Below are 16,530 nucleotides of genomic sequence, written 5' to 3' on the forward strand. Positions count from 1 at the left end.
TAGCGAAAATTAGAAATGAATGTGCAATGTGTGTCATGTGTAAAGTGCGGAGTGACTGTAAGTAATGACCAGAGTTGTTATTGTACAGCGTGGAAGGAAAGATCATAACCTGCAACCTGCGAGGACATATGATATCCATCAGGGAGGGGACAGGGGCATTAATCTTTTTGCTGATACGAATATTAATATTTTTAGTATATGTGAACACTTAAATTTACTACTGTAAACTAAGGCGGCGCCCCCCCTTAGTTTGTGTGTAATCCTTGTTTATTGTTTTAACCATTAAAAGTATTTTCAATAAAAACCAAACATTATAGAAAATGATTATTTGCGCGATTTGCTTGTAAATTCATTCATTTGCAATAAAGTTTTAGAAAGAAGAAAAGAAGTCCGCGGGGATTCATTTGCAATAAAGTTTTTTTAAAAAAAGAAAAGAAGTCGGCGGGGATTCATTTGCAATAAAGTTTAAAAAAAAAAAAGTCGGCGGGGGTTGGGCTGACTCTGGTGGGCGGGGCTGCACCAGCTGGGCGGGGCTGACTCTGGTGCAGCTCCACCTTTGTGGTTCTGCAGCGAGCAGTACTTGGGAAAAACACCGGTCACAACTTAAAATACAACGGACAGACGACATTACATTAATACAACTGACAAACGACATTACAGAAAACACAACTGACAGACGACAGACAATACAACTGACAGACGACATGGAGCCAGAGGTTTTGCTTCTGATTTTTTTAATTTATTTTTTGTTGGAGGAACAGGAGAGGCGGCTGCGGCGACACCGGCGGCTCGTTTATCTCCGGCTGGGAGAGAGCCGTGGGGAGGTAACGTTAAAGCTGTTATTTTAACTCATATTAATGTTCATACATAGCTAGCGTACTCCGTGGTAATTAATATTCCTGTTAATAGACGGTACCGTTAAGTGACAAGCCATATTAAGTATAGATTGACATGGTTAATGTCATTTAACCATAAGACTTAATACAGGGTTCGTACAGGTGTTTCAAATCTAAAATCTTTGAAAATGCTGACATTTTAATGCTGTGTGTTTCAAGGTCTGAAAAGTGCTTGAATTTTAGTTTAAATGCTTGGTTTATAAAGTGAATGAATTGAATAGTAAAATGTGTACGAGCCCTGTAAATATTGAGAAGCCAAAGTATAGATGGACAGATAAAGCATTATTGGTCTAAGCTTTAACATTAATTTGAATAGTCGTATTGACTGAAATTCAATAGCTATTGTTCAATCATGTATGTCCTCCTGTTCTTACCCTCTTTATCCATCCAGACAATGCCACTGTACTGCCGCATCAACCTCAACGTTCCCATTTTTCAACTTTACTTTGACAATCACAACACGACCAAAGACTTCAGGCTGAGCAGAGAGTCCCTGGCGGTGCTGCTGGACCTTCTCCACCAGGAAAGACGACATGGAGGGGGTGCCACAATAGAGACCTTGGTCTTTCTCTTCTGGCTGGCGAGTGGGACATCATACAGGGTGGTCTCAAGGGTGTTTGGGATGCCTCGCTCCACTGTTCACCGCATCGTCCATCGAGTTACTGAGGAGGTGGTGGCCATTCGCCACAGGGTCATCTACCTCCCCAAGACCGCAGACGACCTGGCGGCCGTAACTCAGGGGTTTGCAGGGCTGGCAAGACACAGAGCTTTTCGAAAAGCTGCTGGAGCAATTGACGGCTGCCACGTCAGGATCAAGCCACCAAGCGGCCCTGATGGTCAGTGCTTTAGAAATAGGAAACTGTTTCCTTCTATCCTCCTTCAAGCAGTTTGTGACCATCAGGGCCGATTCATTGACACATATGTGGGCTGGCCGGGGTCGGTGCACGACTCCAGGGTCCTCCGGCACAGCCCACTGTTCAGGCGTGGCATCTACCCTCCTCCAGGGTACTTCATCTTGGCAGACGTGGCATCTACCCTCCTCCAGGGTACTTCATCTTGGCAGACGGTGGATACCCATGCCTCCAACATCCACTCCCCCTCATCACTCCCTACAAACGTCCAGTGCAAGGTGTGGGAGCCCAGCGCTTCAATGTCCATCACTCCAGGGCACGCTCCATCATAGAGCGTGCATTTGGGATGATGAAGACCAGGTTCAGGGCCATCTTCCTCCAAGCGCTGGAGGTGCACCACACCTTTGTGCCTCAGGTATGTCATTACCCAACAGAACAGAATTATTGTTAAATGGTGAATACCACTAAATTAAGTTAAATAAAATAACATTACAATTACTTTAAATTAATCTTTTTTTTCTCGTTTTCTACAGGTCATAACAGCATGTGCCGTCCTGCACAACATTTGACTGGGGGCCTGTGACATCATGGCCCCAGAGGATGAAGTGCAGGACGACATGCAGGAGGATGAGGGGGAGAAGGGGTTGGAGGCAGCCAGTGGAGCACCGTGGCGGGACCAGCTGTCTGCCGAGGTGTCTGCCCTGGAGGAGGGTTTACTCGACCATGATTACCTTTAGAGGGCAAGTAAAATAATTTTAAAGCTATTCCTATTTTAAGTGTTTTGTAAACAGTTTTGTTTGTTGAAGTATTTTGTGGTGGGATGTTTAAATGTTGTGCAGTAGTATTTAGTATTAATATTTTATTCTTGCCTCTCTTTTAAACATATTCAATATTTAATGACAAAAAATAAATTGACTTTCTTGTCACTGAAAAGCAGTTCAAAAGTTTACTTTAGTTGTAAATAAGAAGTGGAACAGATAGTGTAGGTAATAAGATTTTAATTTAACTATATACACAATATTTTTCATTAACAACTTACTAACAGAACTTAATTGAACAGAAAAAAAACATCCACACCCAAAAGAAAATTAACGCCTCTCAATCGCTCTCTCCAACAAACCAAAAAGTCTTTCCATTCTCTCTCTGCTCTCTCTTCTTTCCTCAATCTCCCTCTGTAATATCATGTCCTCTCTTATTAATTCCATCAACTCGTCCCTTTTCCTCTTTCTGCTCCTTCCTGCCGGCCCTGGCCGCCTCTCCTCCTCCTCCTCCTGCTGCTGCTCCTGCTCACCCACTGCAGCACTTGGCCCTGGTGTGTCCTCTGGGATGGAGGCAATTAGGACAGGCGGCGTAATTGACGGCCTCTGTCCCAATACCTCATCCATGAGGACAAACCAGGGCCAGGTGGCAGCAGTGAGCCTCCCACCGACTCCCTGCCCTGTCCCTGGATCTTTGCGTTCCTAAGGCAGAGGAAATCAATCACTTAAACAACAGCAATTGTCTGTAAAGTGTTTATTTAAAATGTCTTGAAAAAGGAGTGCTTCATGGACAAAAAAAAACGTTTCAGGTACTCTTTGTAATGGGATTCATGTAATGATAAAGAAACGAAGAAAATTAATGTTTAACTTCCTGATGAAGGCTTGATGGCAAAACGTGTTGAAGGACTGTGTTTTTGAAGTTTGACCATACCATGAGGTGCCTTGGAGGTTTTTTCTATGTTCCTTTATCAAAGTATTTATTAACTTGGCAAAAACAAATGTAGTTTTCATATCATTATCCAAACCTGCACATACTTTATATTTCTTTTTCAAATTGTCCCATTTCTTTTTAGCCTGTTGGGGCTCCATGCTTCCCTCCAGGCCCATTTTTTGCAGGATTGTTCTAAACAAGACAGAAGCATTTATACAAGAGAGAAGCATTGATACAAGTTAAACACACACAAGATCACATAACAAATATGTAAAGATTCATCTCTGTACAGAACTTGGGTTAATGTACCCTTACGCAAAGAAAATATATTTCCCTATATATTAACTGTCAAGTGGCTGCACGGTGGTGTAGTGGGTAGCACTCTCGCCTCACAGCAAGAGGGTCCCGGGTTCGATCCCCGGGTCGGCCCGGGTTCCTTCTGTGTGGAGTTTGCATGTTCTCCCTGTGTAAGCGTGGGTTCTCTCCGGGTTCTCCGGCTTCCTCCCACAGTCCAAAGACATGCATGGGGATAGGTTCATTGGTGACTCTAAATTGCCCGTAGGTGTGAATGTGAGTGTGAATGGTTGTCTGTCTCTAAGTGTCGGCCCTGTGATAGACTGGCGTCCTGTCCAGGGTGAACCCTGCCTTCGCCCAATGACAGCTGGGATCGGCTCCAGCCCCCCCGCGACCCTGAATACAGGATAAGCGGTAGAAAATGGATGGATGGATGAACTGTCAATATATTAAATTATTTACTGTTCTGATTTTGTGTGATTGAAAATATACATAATAATATATTGTGTTAATATATTACAATATATTGAAAAATACATAAGGAATTGCCGCTTTTCATATATTGAAAAATATATGTACTTATATATCTTAATATATGTAATTTTATATGTAATAATACACTTCATTATATATATATGATAAAATATGGTGAATATTGGGTGTATATATATGAACATATATGTACTATATATTCAAATTTATATGGGAACATGTATGTGCAATATATGTACACAATTATGAGGAAAAATATATGTTGATATATATATGTTGTGATATATAACCATATATTTGTCTATATATGTACATATATCCACACACACACACACACACACTTTGTGTTGTTTTCTCATGCAAGTCGTGCTCGCTGTCAGCAGGCTGCAGAATTCTGTCTGAAGCTTCTTGAGCTGCATAAACTCTCTGATGGTCTCAAATCTACTAAACCAAACAAAGCCAAACTTTGTAAGCAAAGCAAACGTTGTACGTTACGAATCGAAGGTCCTGGCAGCCGGCTAGCCTACTGACGCTAATTTACCACAGAGGTTAGCGAGCGCAAGCGAAGCGGAAAATGTGCCGTTTTTACCGACGTTAACTAATAATATAGTGCTTATGTTAAACCGTGGTTATATATTTACTAACGGTGATTAATAACGCCGTGCACCGTTGTCCGTTAAAGGGACGGATGCAGGCACCGGGCGCCTCATTCAGTGGAGGGAACGATACGGAGACGTTCACGTTCACCGCCAGCAGGAATGCTGCTCTGAGAGGCTTCACTTAAGAAAATGTGGTTTAAATGTTATAATTCTTATATCCAGGACTGCTGGAGACTCTGAGGATGTCCCAGGACTGCTGGAGACTCTCAGGATGATTGCGGTAAGAATATGTTCGGTGACTGCTAGCTAAGCTAAAATTAGCAAAGCAAGCCCAAGCTAAAAGTAGCTTAAAAGCTAATAGTCCAAGCTAAAAGTAGCATAGTAGCCTTGTAAAAGAACAAGAGAGAGGAACCAGTGTAACGTTAAGTTGCTTTGTTAAGTGTATGTTGTTGGTCTTTTACAGGAAGCAGTACGCCGTCTTCACAACTCGGAGACGAATTGTAGGCGCTACGAACCGGAGCAAGGGTACGATTTAAAGAATATGCTTTCATTCTGCTGTATAAGGAAATAGATGCGTTAACAGTAGATACCGATCTTAACTGTTCATTTTGTTTTCACAGACGAACCTCGCCTCATAACGAAGCTGTGACCTCTTACTTGCTCGGAGCTTTGTCCGCAAGTCTGGATTTCTATGACGCTGATAGTGACGCCATTGTGTGTAAGTAACTTTTACTGTTTTCTTCTTCCTTGTTTTAATTTTACTGTGACTTAAGTTTTCTTATTCATACCACTCATTTAATTGTTTTCCAGCTGCCTGTAAGACATTCTATGAAACGGTACGCAGGAGCTTCAGACACACACAGCCTGATCTCGCATCGCAGGCGGAAGCTGTGAAGACGTCAGCTCGGAGTCGTTCCAGGAGAAAGAGGGTAAGACTTATTAGATTTATTAGATCCGTTTTTGGTCAATGTGACCAAACCTACCTAAACCTATTTTTCAGGTGCATTAATAGATGTGTTGTGTCCATGCGCAGTGCATCGCGCAGTACTGATTGTCTTTATTTATTGTTTTACAGCTGCTGGAAGCGAGACGGAGTGTGCTTGCTGGCGATGAGGCGGACCGTTGGAAGTGCGCCACCACAGACATGATGTCTGATGAGGAGGACGGCGTCGTTGGCGGGGTGTCTGGATGGATTGTGCGACAGCCAGGAGCTCACCGAGCTCTGTGCGACTCTACAGTCGCGATTAGAGAAGACTCCCAAGTACAGGGCCACGCACCGCAGGCGGCTGTAAAATTGACCAAATTCGGACAGAATGTCGCCAGTTCATTTGTTTGTTGTGTGGGCAAATTTGTACAGTTGTGTGTTGTGTTGTCAATAAAGCTCTTTCTTTGAATACTTCCTCCTGGCAATTTTTCCTTTCCTCAATAAATTCATTCATATTTATATTTATAAATATATAAATAAATAAAAATAAATATATGTGTGTGTATATATATATGTATAAATATATATATAAACAGATATATATATATATATATATATATATATATATATATATATATATATATATATATATATATATATGTGTGTATATATATATATATGTATATATACAGTGATAGATCTGCTAACCAATCACTAGTGATTATTCTTGTTTAAAAGACCCAGTGTGACCAATAGTAACACATCTGCCAACGGGGGTGGGGTTTACATTTATAATGACTCATCAGGTTGACCAATAGTGACAGATCTGCCAACGTGGGTTGGCTTTACATTTATAATGACCAGATCTGCCAACCAATCACGAGCGATTATACTTGTTTAAAACTAGTGGTTTCATCCAATCCTGAGTGAGGATATTCAAGCCATCTCTGGCCAGGCGCGGTTTCGCTGCTATTCATATGCTAATTAGAGCCTTCGCTGTGGTTCGTTTCCGACAATTTTCGGCACAGACGAACGCGGCGTTCGCAGCCTGTAAATTGTCGTTAACTCCCGAAAATTAGGGAGATTTCCGGGCGTTTACAGGGACGAAAATCCGACTTTTCATGCAGTGCCATTAGCTGTATTTTGTGCTTTTGCAGTGTCCCAGCAATGAGCTGAGACAGTGGTGGCGCCATCATTCCCCAGTTTCACCTTATTAATTGTAAAAAACAGAACAAAAAACAAGAAAATCACCACAAGCAACAGAATGCTAGTCTATATGTTTTTAGAACTCAGAACGTACCAATTGTAAAAATACTTACTTCTGAAGGTTTGCAAGGTGTCACGGTTTCACCCTCACTTTCAACCTCACTGACGCTGACATCTTTGATGGGATTATTCTTGGTGATAACCTTTCTCACGTCCACTAACAAAGCAGGAATCTCTGGAAAATATTTTGAATTAAAAAATTAGTGTGCTACAAAATTATACAGGTGGCAACCACGTTGACTGTATATTGAGTCAAAGGAAGATGTGCCGTAATGATTATAGCTTTGTGTATTATTTCTTAGCCTCACAAGCCAGATGAACCTCGCATGTTTTCACAATGTGAGATACAGTCTTCCACCATTCCCCATTCATAACATTCTGGGAAGGCAGGCTTACCACATATCAAATGGCCAAACTAGCAGGATTTTCTCTACTTCACTTAGTTGTTATACTTTTGCTGTATTGCACACTCTGGCCAGGAGAGGGCACGTTTCAATGAATGAGCAGCAGGCAGCAGGTGGCTGGCCCTGAGGTTGGTTCTTCTATTTTTCCCTTTTTTTGGTGTTGGGAGTTTTTTCTTGACCGCTACAAGGTTTCAAGTCAGGGAGTGGCGTTTCATTTTCTATAAACAGTGATTAAGGGCCCTAAATAAACTTGAACAGTTTGGTGGTATCTCACTCCAGCAAAGAACAGTGAGTGGCATTTGCAGTAGTAACACTGATGTAAACAAGTAGGCGTTTTTGTCCAACATAAATGATCTGAATGATGCTTAATAATAATAATAATAATAATAATAATAATTAATGCTCTCCATGTTGCTACTGAATTTTCAAGCTTACACATATTGATTTGAGTAATTCGTGGCTCGTTCAAACTCATTTGATGTTGACAATTCCGATGTTGGATAGTAGCCTATGCTTTAAATGATCACACTCGACTACAGGAGACCGCTCTAGGCGCATGCACGTCCAGTATTTAGCAGGTCCTGGGTAATAAGACATCAATGAAAAAGGAAAAGTAGCCCAACTCAGCTGTTTGCCATGTAAAGCGTGATTTCTTTCCATGGTGAGTAACTGCAGTCACTGCAAGGGTTGGGCACCTCCAAAGCCCATTTTAAGCCAGTAAAAACCCTGGCTAGGTGTTGAAGATCACACATGGAATAAGATTTAGCAACTGTATTGACTACTTCTTGTCTCATATGCTTAACTGAAGGCAGCGTGCTAAATTAATGATTGGTTTGTCCGAATGCAAGCCCACCTATTTTCTAGCATCTATGGGAATCATCACCAGACTGAATCTCGCGATGTGAAATTCAAGATTCATCTGGCAGCAAAGCTATTTCCTCCTACCACATTAATCTATTTTATCTAAAATGAAGAGGTACTCATTACTATTTAAACTTAAAGAGAGATACTTGCCTTTAACTGCCATGTTGCGCAGTTTGGTATTTTCCTTCTGCAAAGCCTTGACCTGGTTCTGAAGGTCTCTGATTTGGGCAGCATTTTCATTGCTGGAAGATTCTCCTGGACTCCGGATTCCTGGGGTAAGTTGGTTGTCTTCAGAAAGAATTTCTTCCTCAGCCCGTCTCTGAGCTACAAGTTTGGGCTTTTTCTATAGGGTAAAGATATTGACTTTTGATTATGGATGAACCAACACACAAATACTCTAATTTGATACCAGTTCCAGTTTTGAGGACATTTTCAATTTTCAATTCCTAATGTATTAAAAAGTAATCATGTTGCAGAACTCTGATATACTGTATATAGTATGGTGTGGCTCTATAAACAGAAAATCTATTTCAAAGCTGTACTAATACACACTAATGCATTGTCTAAATGAGAGAATATGGAGAAGGCAGTAGCCTGTATAGACGGTAGTGCTGTCTTTGGTCACATCCAACTGCAACCCAGTATCACCACCTAGTGCATTGTATAGCTGTTCAATTACCTTTCTTGGAATTTCACAGTTTGTCTCCAGTGGGCCTCGAATCCTCATCTTCATCAAAGAACAGGCGTTTGGGTTTTCTGAGTCTCTTGTGGTCTTGTGGCACGTCCACTTTTACAAGTTCCCGCTCAGCGGATTTCAGTGTAGACTCTTTTTCTACATTAATGTGGGAAGACAGAATTTTAAATGCCAACAAGATGCCAAAAATCAACACCATTAACGTTACAAGCTATAAAACACTGTATACTTGAGGGCTAACAGTAAACTTTCAAAATTAATAATGTGTCCCATTATTGATTTCTTTCAAAAGTAGCCCTGTAAATCCAAGTAATGTGCAGCTAGTTGGTCATTATTGCCTGATGTGTGATCACCCTGAGTGGGTGTCATTTAGCCTATTTTGCAATAAAGGCGGGTCCACAGCGGACCGAAAATCGGCGTCTTTGAGAGAGTCGGCGTACGTGACATGAGTCTCCTTGGTGTGGTCGCTCGAATCGGCCCACGTCGGCGTTCATTTCAGCCGATTCAAATGTGTAATCCGCCATTCGAGTCGGCCATATTAAGTAGCCCGACTTCATTTACCGACGCGAGTCGGGCAGTCGGTGCGGTGTGGACCCGCCTTAAGGTACACCTGGCTATACATTGCTAATTGTTACCTTATTAGCATGCTGGCCTAAGAGTTTTCTAATTTAAGTTATGGTCACTATTAAAATTAAGGGCTGAACTTACCTGCTAACTGCAGCACCACTGCATGCTCAACTTGCCATCCGTTCACAGGCTTCTTGGTGTTAGCCATGCGACATTCAACAAGATATGTTCTGGAAGTATCTGTTGGGTCAAAGTCAATTATCCAGTTTGTTGGTACAATGCTAACCGCATCTTTGTCTGGTCCCTTAGTCCAAGACACAAGGGCATACCGATACTTCGACATTTTATTTAGCAAATTCAAACGTAGCTGTTGCTGCCTATCTACAATTTAAGCGGCCTTTTCCTTATCGCGAGAGTGCGCCGCCTAGTCCCGCCCTACTGTGCTATGATTGGCTAATACTACTGTGCTGTGGTTGGCATCGTTTTCCGGTTTTGCGGACCAATCACGGCGCACTTGTCCATCAGTCGCGATCAGAACGCTCATATGTCCCAGGGGAAAAAATGGACCGATTGAAAAGGAAATATATTCTCCCTGGTTCCGATAAAACGGAGATTCCAGCAAGAACAAAACGATGGAAAAAAAGGTTAGTGTTTTGCTTCATCCTAGCCGACTATAATAAGCAGCGCAGTTGTGATTCTTTACTAGCGTTAGGTTACGCAACCGGTAACTTTGGCTGTGTTTTAGCTGTTCATGCTAACGTAGCTAACGTTAGCAGTTAGCTGATGCTTGCTTCATTCAACTGGTTTCGCGGTAGGGATGATGAAGGGCAGCCCAGTCGCCAGAATAAAATGTTGTCATTGTATGCTTCTGTAAACCACGGATAGGTATTTTTCCAGCTGTGTTTGTAGCGACCAAAAACATGATCTTTTCCTAACCCTAAACCTTTGAAGTGCAAATTCTTAGGTTTAGTCAGAGTTGACTGGATTATGACTGGGACTTTTTAAACTTCTTACTTTCATTAACTAATTTTCAGACATGCAGTAGCTGAGCCATCACATATGTCTTGTTATGAATAGACAAGCTTTTTGGGGGAAACATTAAAATCCGTCGGTGTTTGAAAGATATACATTTATTAAAATCAAGCAATTTTTTCTTATCATTTGCATCCTTAATCACAGGAAAGCACTGACAGAGGCAAACAACATTGAGGTTCATCAGTCAATCCAGGATCTGGTGAGTCATGAATATGTAAATATAAAGTTACACCTTTTTGTAGACCTTTTGAAAGTTACTTGTGCTGTGTGTCTGTTCTGTCTTCAGGAAAGAAGACAGAAAGTCTACATAGAAAGTGTTTTGGACATAATATGTGAGAACTTTGTCCTTTTTTTTATTTTTAGCCAAGAGCCCATGACAGTTCAGAGGTCTGGAGCCCCCTAAGTGGACTATCTTCCCAAAGTCTATCAACAACTACAGAAGAAGTCGATGTAAGTTTCAGCTGCTTAATGTCTTGTTACCAAGATAGTCATGATACATTGTGACCAATAATAGCTCAATAGTGTCTTTTGTGATCTATTGTTCTCATATAACAGAACCTGAATCATAATTCCTCTGACCACTACTCTGACAATGGTTCTGAAGATGCACATGATGTCACCCACATTGCCGTAAGTATAGTGTACTTTTTTCAAATTGCACATTCTATGTGTAAGGTTTGTTTAAAAATATCTCTTAATATCAATAAGAATTAACCAAGTTACATCTTGGTAGCTTTGGCCACATGCAGGTTGTTTTGGAGACTATGTATGGGTATTTATTTTGTAATCTGTTTTTCAGATAACTGATGACGATTCTGAAGCTTGGGCTCCTCTCAGTGGACAACAAAGTGTGTCAGGAGCAGAAGTCTGTGTAAGTTTCAACTGTGTGGTGTGTAGTTGAACAATGTATTCTTTAGCAACGCTATCAACTTTAGCAAGTATTAGCATTTGAGAGTAAGAAAATGCTTGATTTCAGCTGGTATCCCCCCAGCCAGCACATTAAAAAACATTGCACCAAAGTGGATGGTTGTGCATGGCAAGGTGTACTGTGATATATTTTGCTATAGGTTTCAGGTCATTGTCTATAGCCCTACTGGTTTCTGTGTTTGACTGATTCACTGAAGCTACTTAAAAACTGTAATTTAATCAAGACTTTTTATTCTTACACAACAGAACCTGAATCATAATTCCTCTGACCACGACTCTGACAATGGTTCTGAAGATGCACACGATGTTGGTGACATTACCGTAAGTAGAATGTACTTTTAACTTGGCACTGATCTAAGATCATATTTTGATACACTAACCATAACCAAACTGTTTCATTTACTGTCAACACATTTGTTTTTATTTTTATGTGTGTTTTTAATTATTTTTTAGGGGATAGCCGATGATCTCTCTGAAGCTTGGACCCCTCTCAGTGGACAGCGGTGCCTTTCAGGAAAAGAAGTCTCTGTAGGTACCAGTTATAATAAGCGTAAATGATCAATGCATCCTTCAGTAAAAGCAAAGCATAAGCCTTTTCTTGTGTGAATGTGTGTGAAGCTGCTTAATTTGAAAATTAGTAAAGACTTGATCATTGTTCTCAAAAAACAGAACTTGATGGGTCATGATGATTCTGACCATGACGTTGAAAACTTCTCTGAAGATGCTCATGATGCTCAACACACCACTGTAATTATAAAGAAAAGTATATGAATGGGTTAGTTTCATAGATGCTATACTGTATGTAAGTCACAATTTTATTTCAGCAGATTGAGTTTTACAGGATCAGGTAAGATTGATCATGTGGGCAAGTTCAGTCAATTTCTGAATAATTGAGCTTTAGAGGAACAGTTCACCCAAAAGTGAAAATGTTGTCATACAGTATCTATTCACCCCCCTGCCACTTGAAACACAGGTGATGTCTTTGTCCACACAACACACAGGAGGCAGCTAGCACAATTCCATAGCAGCCTTCTCCAAAACAACTAAAATCCTCTGGTACAGCTCTGTAGAGTTCCAACATTGTTTCTAAAATTACCTGGTATGGCCATATGCTGCTGTACATTTTGGAGTAGATTTAATAATGTAAAAAATTAGAGACTCAGCCGCAACACCCCTTTTTCCAAAAACAATGGCATGGATACCCGACATAATCCTCAGCCCTTGTGGGTGACAAGTTTCGATGGGAACTACTTCCTGCTGAAAAGATGTAATAATACAAATTTGTCAGAATTAGACATTCAGGATCATTGTCATTGTTCCACTTAGCAGGTTTAAGCAGCCTGCTTTTTCAATCTAAATTGGTATTAGTTCTCATGTGTCCTGAAAACCCAGGCAGTTCCTCTGAAATGTTAATTTCCTATTTTGCAAAATTAATTCATTTGTAAAATGTTTGTGGGTCTATTTTATTTCTTATGTTATTTTCAAATAATCAGAATTTACTTTTTCTTTTCTCCCTATTACAGAGCCTGCATGCAGACCATGGTGAATTTATGCCCAGATATCCTACATCCCCACTCTTGTTTGAGGATGAATGTTCCACAGAGTGTGATCTTCACTTCAGTGATCCACCAAATTTGAGCCCAGCATCAGAGTCATCAAATAACTTCATTCCTGATAACGTGGATGACGGTGTCGGTATCGGTGTGTTTGAACGAAGGCAGTCTTTTACTGACTCTGACTCTGAATCCATTCTTGGCAGTGGAGAACAATTTGCCCCTGTCTATTAAGACAGTACTGATGAGTCAGTGAATGAGGAATCACGTTTGGGAGAAGGCAGCAATTAAAAGTTTCCTCATGTAAATGAAGAGCCACTTTACACTGGATCACGACTAACCAAAGCTCAGAGTTTTTTACTTATACTCTCGTTTGTTTTGAGACACGCACTCACTGGTTTGGCCCTCTCTGATCTTCTGGATTTGATTAATATTCACTGTCCAGAAAACACACCGTCAACCTCAAAGCATCTGTTCTTAAAAGAGCTTAAGCCAATACAAGGTCACCTACAATGTCACATATACTGTCCAAATTGTGAATATTACATTGGTGACGAAGTTAGTGAAGGGCAGTGTACTGTGTGCAACACAACGTGGGATAAAAACAGCTCACTGAAGAATGGAAACTTCTTCATATACTTACCAATCCAGACACAGTTGGAACATCTTCTTCAAAGAGAAGATGTTGCAGGTTCTCTCAAGTCAGGAAATGGCACATGTAATTCTGAAAATTATGATGATATATGTAGTGGTAAAATGTACCATAATCTGAGCAAAAATGGAGGCCCACTTGATTGTCCTCATGGATACTCCTTAACACTCAACTGCGATGGTGTACCTGTGTTTAAATCGTCACTGTATAGTATTTGGCCATTACAAGGGATTGTAAACGAGCTTCCTTACCCTGTACGCAAAGAAAATGTTTTACTTTTTGGCTTGTGGTTTGGCAGTAAAAAGCCAAATGTTAATACATTTTTAAAGCCGTTCACTCTAGAGTGTCAGAAGTTGTCAACTGTGGGCTTCAAGTTAAAAAGAAACAGCATTTTGGAACAATGTAGAGTTGTGGCAGCTCTTATGATGTGTGATTCAGTTGCCAGGCCCATACTACAAAACATGACCCAGTTCAATGGTCATTACGGGTGCAGCCTCTGTTTACATCCTGGTGAACAAGTTCAAAAGGGAAATGGTACTGTTAGGGCATACCCATACATAGATGTTCCAAAAAGGGACCATGCTTCAACCATAAATGATGCAAGGGAGGCTCTGCGTACCACAAAATCTGTGAGGGGTGTTAAAGGACCCACATGTCTTATAAACATTCCACACTTTGACATCATATCTGGCATGCCCCCTGACCATATGCATAATATACATCTTGGTGTGGTTCGGCAAATGACAAGCATGTGGCTGGACAGTGAAAACCACGAGAAGCCATATTATATTGGGAATAGAGTGACTGAACTTGATCAGCAACTCTTACTAATCAAGCCTCCTTGCAATGTGACAAGAGTGCCCCGATCTTTTCAGCAAAGGAGGTTTTGGAAGGCTAGTGAATGGCAGAACTGGTTACTGTTTTATAGTATCTTTGTGCTAAAAGGAATTCTGCCCCAGGTATTTTACAAACACTAGTTAATCCTTGTCACATTCATGTTCTTACTATGCAAGGACATTATTACAACAGATGAGTTAAAAAGATGTGAAAAACTGGTTGTAGATTTTGTCAAACAATTTGAAACACTCTATGGAAAGCAAAATGTGTCATTTAATGTACATTTATGTCTTCATTTGCCTGAATCTGTAAAGAATTGGGGACCTTTATGGGCACATTCAGGCTATATTTTTGAGTCATTTAATGGGGACATACTAAAAATGTTTCATGGCACTCAATGTGTTCCTTTCCAGATAATGAAAGAATTCACATATAGACAAGTATTGCCTCTTTTGAGAAATGATGCATTGAGAAATGCTGTGCCTGAATGCATCCAGCTGTATAACCACTTAACTGGTCAAAAAAGACTGAAGCAGTTTGAAAGAGTAGCAGATCAGGTAGTTACCCTTGGTTTGCATTATTCACGAAAACTTACTAGTGAAGAGATACTGGCCGTGAGAGAGCAACTTTCAGTCACCGTGGATACAGTTGTGAAAATATTCAGTAGACTTCTAGTGAAAGGACAACTGTATTACTCACAAGAGTTTACTAGAGTAGTGAAAAGGAACAGCTTCACTGTTTTGTTACAAAATGGACACATAATCACTGTTTACTATTACATTATAGTAGAGCAACAAGGTAACAGAAAATGCTTTGCTCTTGGAAAACAGTATGATAGATCACACAGTACATTAATTAATGTACAAAATGTAGTTGGTCTGAAAAGAGTATTGCAGGGCAGGAAAGTGATATTTGATGTGACGATGTTCAAAAGAAAATGCATGCTAATTGATCTGCCACAATATGCAAGCCTCTATGCATGCATACCTCCAAGATGCAGTGTGGAGGACTGAAAATTTGAGGGCACAGTAGATGTCTATTGGCAAGAAAAACATGTCTGTCACTGCGTTCCAGTACCCATACTACTGTTGGGACCTAACCGTTAGGACTACACAATGCGGCCTACAGAAGCCTACACATGCGGCCAGGACAAAGGGACAAAGGGGATTAAAAACTACACCGCCATTTTAGTTTCACATCTCACCCAGGTGAGAGATGCGACGCCACCCAACCATCCTATTGGCTGACATCTTCAGGGAACCCCGGGGGGTCCCCTGGAGCGGCCTGAGCTTTATAAACCGAAGCCGCCCGGAGAACGCTCTCTTATTCACTCTTACTCCGACTCCTACTGGCCTCTTCCTACAACCGGCGCAACTCCACGTTGCAACGGGAGGCGACCCCCTCCCGCAGCGCACCGCTGCAACAAGAGGAACCAAGCCGGTTCCTGCCGTCCAGCTACCAGACGCTGTCTGAAGTAAGCTGACTAAATCGCCAAGCCGCGATTATATCGCCGTCCGTGGAAGAAAGAAACACGGACTGTTTTCTTTATTTGAGTTTGATCAACGAGAGGAAACCCGCTCCGCTCTCGTCTGGACGAAGCCGACTCATCACGTCCCCCGCTGACGCCGGGGACTCACGAACCACCGCCGTTACGGAACGCCGTCATCGTCTTACGCAACGATACCAGTAAGAGGCTATCAGTCTGGGCAGAGACACAAGTGATAGTGTAGGATATGCTTGTAATTCTTGTTAATGTGTTTTAAGTTCTGATCGCGGACCGCCGAGTCCGTTGGTTCATGTGCTGCTGTATTTGAATACTGATTGTGTACACGCAGCTGGGTTGATTTCTGTAACAGTGTTTTCGACTAACCTCCGCCATATTCGCGAGCTCAGAAAGCCTCTACTATCAGTTAAAAGACCGGTCTCGCGGAATAAACGCCAGTTCATTCACGCGAGCCCGTGTGGTAACGGCACGCTTTCTGTCC

General features: G+C 41.3%; 1 protein-coding gene across 1 annotated transcript; it reads left to right on the forward strand.

The window, feature by feature from the left end:
- Window positions 1-2,334: 2,334 nt before the first annotated feature.
- On the forward strand, window positions 2,335-14,394 carry LOC311012414 (uncharacterized protein; the record flags this gene model as incomplete). The annotated part of the gene is made up of 10 exons (XM_084007879.1): window positions 2,335-2,458; window positions 10,095-10,185; window positions 10,721-10,775; window positions 10,940-11,026; window positions 11,132-11,206; window positions 11,376-11,447; window positions 11,750-11,824; window positions 11,957-12,031; window positions 12,173-12,250; window positions 13,027-14,394. 10 exons carry the CDS (start codon window positions 2,335-2,337, stop codon window positions 13,288-13,290), a joined length of 996 nt encoding a protein of 331 aa, XP_083864005.1. The 3' UTR covers window positions 13,291-14,394.
- Between the last annotated feature and the right edge of the window lie 2,136 nt (window positions 14,395-16,530).

The sequence above is a fragment of the Eutrigla gurnardus genome, assembly GCF_963514095.1.
Source record: "Eutrigla gurnardus genome assembly, chromosome: 4".
Classification (NCBI taxonomy): Eukaryota; Metazoa; Chordata; class Actinopteri; order Perciformes; family Triglidae; genus Eutrigla; species Eutrigla gurnardus.